This window comes from Bison bison, unplaced genomic scaffold (genome assembly GCF_000754665.1).
Source record: "Bison bison bison isolate TAMUID 2011002044 unplaced genomic scaffold, Bison_UMD1.0 scf7180017864144, whole genome shotgun sequence".
In the NCBI taxonomy this organism is placed as follows: domain Eukaryota; kingdom Metazoa; phylum Chordata; class Mammalia; order Artiodactyla; family Bovidae; genus Bison; species Bison bison.
The window spans coordinates 8,483-11,643 of NW_011494716.1; the positions used below are offsets into that span (position 1 = coordinate 8,483).

General features: G+C 61.5%; 1 protein-coding gene across 1 annotated transcript in view; it reads right to left on the reverse strand.

The window, feature by feature from the left end:
* ABCA3 (ATP-binding cassette, sub-family A (ABC1), member 3) overlaps positions 1–3,161 on the reverse strand; it is a 34,367-nt gene that overhangs the window by 8,482 nt on the left and 22,724 nt on the right. Inside the window, 4 exon segments of the mRNA XM_010840462.1 lie at positions 4–161; positions 487–790; positions 1,515–1,701; positions 3,017–3,115. Coding sequence (XP_010838764.1) covers positions 4–161; positions 487–790; positions 1,515–1,701; positions 3,017–3,115 — 748 coding nt within the window.

Genomic DNA, 3,161 nt, shown 5'->3' on the forward strand with positions numbered 1-3,161 from the left:
GGCCAGCGCAGTGGCTGGGGAGTGGTACGCTTGGTTGTTGAACAGGGCGGTGATGACCGTGCGCTCGCCCGTGTCTCTGAAGGACGCTGCCACCAGGCACCGCTCGTTGAAGCCGCCCCCCTCCACTGAGGCCCTGAAAATCAGGAACTCCTCCAGGTCACCTGTGTGGGGGCGGCAGGGGCAACGGCAGGGTCAGTGGCGTGGATGACTGGCTCAAGGCCGGCAGCCCGCCAAGGCCCCGCTCTGAGTGCCTGTCCTGAAGGGCCGCAGGAACCATAGAAAGGACACGTCACCTTCCACCCACATGCTGTCCGGGGCTGTGGGGCCACGGGGTGGGAGCCACAGGACCCAAGGCTGCAGGCCTGGGGGGCACCCCCATAGCCACAAGCTCTTCCTTCTGCACCTCCACATGGGTGAGAAGGGGCCTCTGCCAGCACAAGCCACGCCCCCGAGCCCCCCAGGACACCCCCCTGAGATGCCCCTTACCCAGCACCTCTCGAGGCTCCTGGCCCTCGGCCTGCAGCATGTCTTTCAGATGCTCCGACAGCTGCTGATCCAGCCGAGAGGTCCCGGGGACCGAGAAGGGCACGACGGTGTGGCCATACTCGCCCAGGGTCAGCTTCAGGAGGGGGTCGTCGAAGATCTCGGAGGAGTAGTTGATGGCCAGGAGGGCCAGGGTGAGGCACGTCACGGGTACCAGGACCTGGGCCGCCGCCACCTTCCACTCGCGCCAGCTGTAGGTGGCCTTCTTCAGGAACATGGCCCAGAACTGCTGGCAGTGGAGGGCCAGCTGCAACAGAGGGGGACGGGGTGACGTGGCCGCCAGCCTGAGCCAGCCCTGCCCCTGCCCCCGGGGCCTCCGGCTGACAGTGGCGCGCTGGGTCCCGGGCCTCCCCCCAGGGCTCGGGCCCTGACATGGACGACCCATGAGAGCACCTCCTTGTAGGTGCCCCTGGGCCTTGGGGCCTCACACCAGCTGTGGCGGCAGGGCAGGCGCTATTCCATCATCCAAGGATGTTAGGGGACCCTGTGCTACCCCAGAGAGGAGCCAAGTCCTCGGCCTTCCGTCCCTGCTGGTTGGAAGACTCCAGCCGCGCTCACAGCAGAGCAGGTGCACAAACCTCCCGCTGCCTGTATTCCCCACGCTCAGTCCTTCACTGTGCAGGTCAGGCTGGCAGGGACCAGAGCCCAGCTCCGCTGTGAGCTGCCCAGGCGACCTCGGCCCAGGCCTCAGCTTCCTGTCTGTAAAACGGGCCCACGGCTGCCTCTGTCTCGCTGGGTACAGGGCACATGTACATGGGGCGGTCAGCCTTATGAACGGCATTTGCCCTTGTTCGTGAGTGGCCAAGTTAGAACAACGAGAAGTGGCGGGTGTTCAGTTAAAATGCTCCGGGTTTTCCTTCTCTGGGCCAGCCTTCAGGAGCATGAACTGTGATCTGCCCTCTTCCTGGGGGCCTGGACCCTCTGGATGCCCGCGTTTGCCCTCACGGCCTCTGATACTCTCATGCTCTCACCCCGGTGTTGAGCCTAACGGCAGTGCACTCCTCCTCAATCAGTGCACCGACACCGTCGGTCGGGTCCATGGTCCCACACAGGTGGCCATCCACGGCCCAGTCGCTGGCCCGCCTCTCGTGCTGGTACTGCAGGGCAGGGAGCTGGATGGCCTGGATATCCATGCTGGTGTCCACCAGCTTGCCAACCCTGGCCGAGACATGGAGGCCGGGTCAGAAAAGGCTCCTCGGGGAGGGAGGGGGCAGCAGAGGAGGAAAGCCAGTGACTGTCAGGGGAACTAAGGCAGATGGCCATCTGTTCTGCCAGCTGGGCCTTCATGTGCCCATTCACACACTCATCCCTGCCTATCTCCAGGACGCCAGCTGCGGAGACAAGGCAAAGCCCAGGAGAGAGAGAGAAAACCAGGCAGGCCCTGATCCTGAGGGCCCTGGTCTCCTGGAGAGACTGACCACGGTCAGCATTTATGCCCCAGACGGTCCAGGGGACAGGATGGGGCACAGGGCACAACGGCAGTGTGGGGAGGGCTTGTCACAGTGTGGAGACCTGAGGGTCGGGGGTCACTGCATGCCGAGACGAGGAGGCAGAAGAATGTATCTTGGGAGGGGCCACCTCGGGGCGGGCATGATGGTGCATGCGGGGGAGCCATCCCATGGACTGTAGCCTGCCAGGCTCCTCTGTCCATGGAATTCTTCAGGCAAGAGTACTGGAGTGGGTTGCCATTTCCTTCTCCAGTGTACTTCCCAACCCAGGGATTGAACCCGGGTCTCCTGCATTGCAGGCAGATTCTTTACCAACTGAGCTACTCAGAAGTACATGTAGGGGGTGGGTGGGGGCAAAGCTGGCAGGTCCTCAGGTGGCAGAGATCGGAGTCATGGCCTTGGGCTGCGTGGGGGGCTGCACTGAGGCTGGGAGCCAGCCAACCTGTGCACCTGTGTATTTATATTCACTGATGGTGTTGCCTCCTCTAGGCTGTGAGCCCCAAGGAAAAAAATCTGCATAACATTTATTTTTGTATTTCTTGTTCCTAGCACTGTATCTGCTGAATAAAGCATTCAAGAAATGCTTGACTAATGTGTTAATTGTTTGGAGCCCATGCCCCAGTTCTGAGAGGTGAAGGCTAAATTTCGCATCTTCACTACAGAAGGAGACATGCCTGTGGATGATCACCTGAACTCTAGAAGAGCTCCCTGGAGGGGCCCAGGGGAGGGGCCGACACACACAGTGGGAGTGGAGCATCCGGGCATCAGAGTTCCACTGCTCTGCGGTCTGAGTCACCCGAGCGTCGGGAACCTGGCCGAGTCTGTGCCGGTGTTACTAACAGGGCCCTGCAGATGTGAGCTCAGGCCCTGAGGGCTGGCCTGCTGCCCTCCTGCCACCCCGGGCTGCTGGTCAAGCTCGGACGGGCATTCCAGATGACAGTCAAGGGCACTGCTGTATCATCACCCTTTAGAAAAGCCACCCGCAGGGCTGAGACCCTGGCGGATGCAGATGCACGGGTACTGACCGGAGGAAGACCTCCTCCATGGTGGTGACGGAGGCCCCGAAGCTGGCAATGCCCAGCTCCTTCTGCTTCTTCTCCAGTTTAGCAAAAAGACTTTCAAACCTGAAAAAAAAAAAAAGAGACCAGGGGGGTAAGTCGCTTCTCAGTG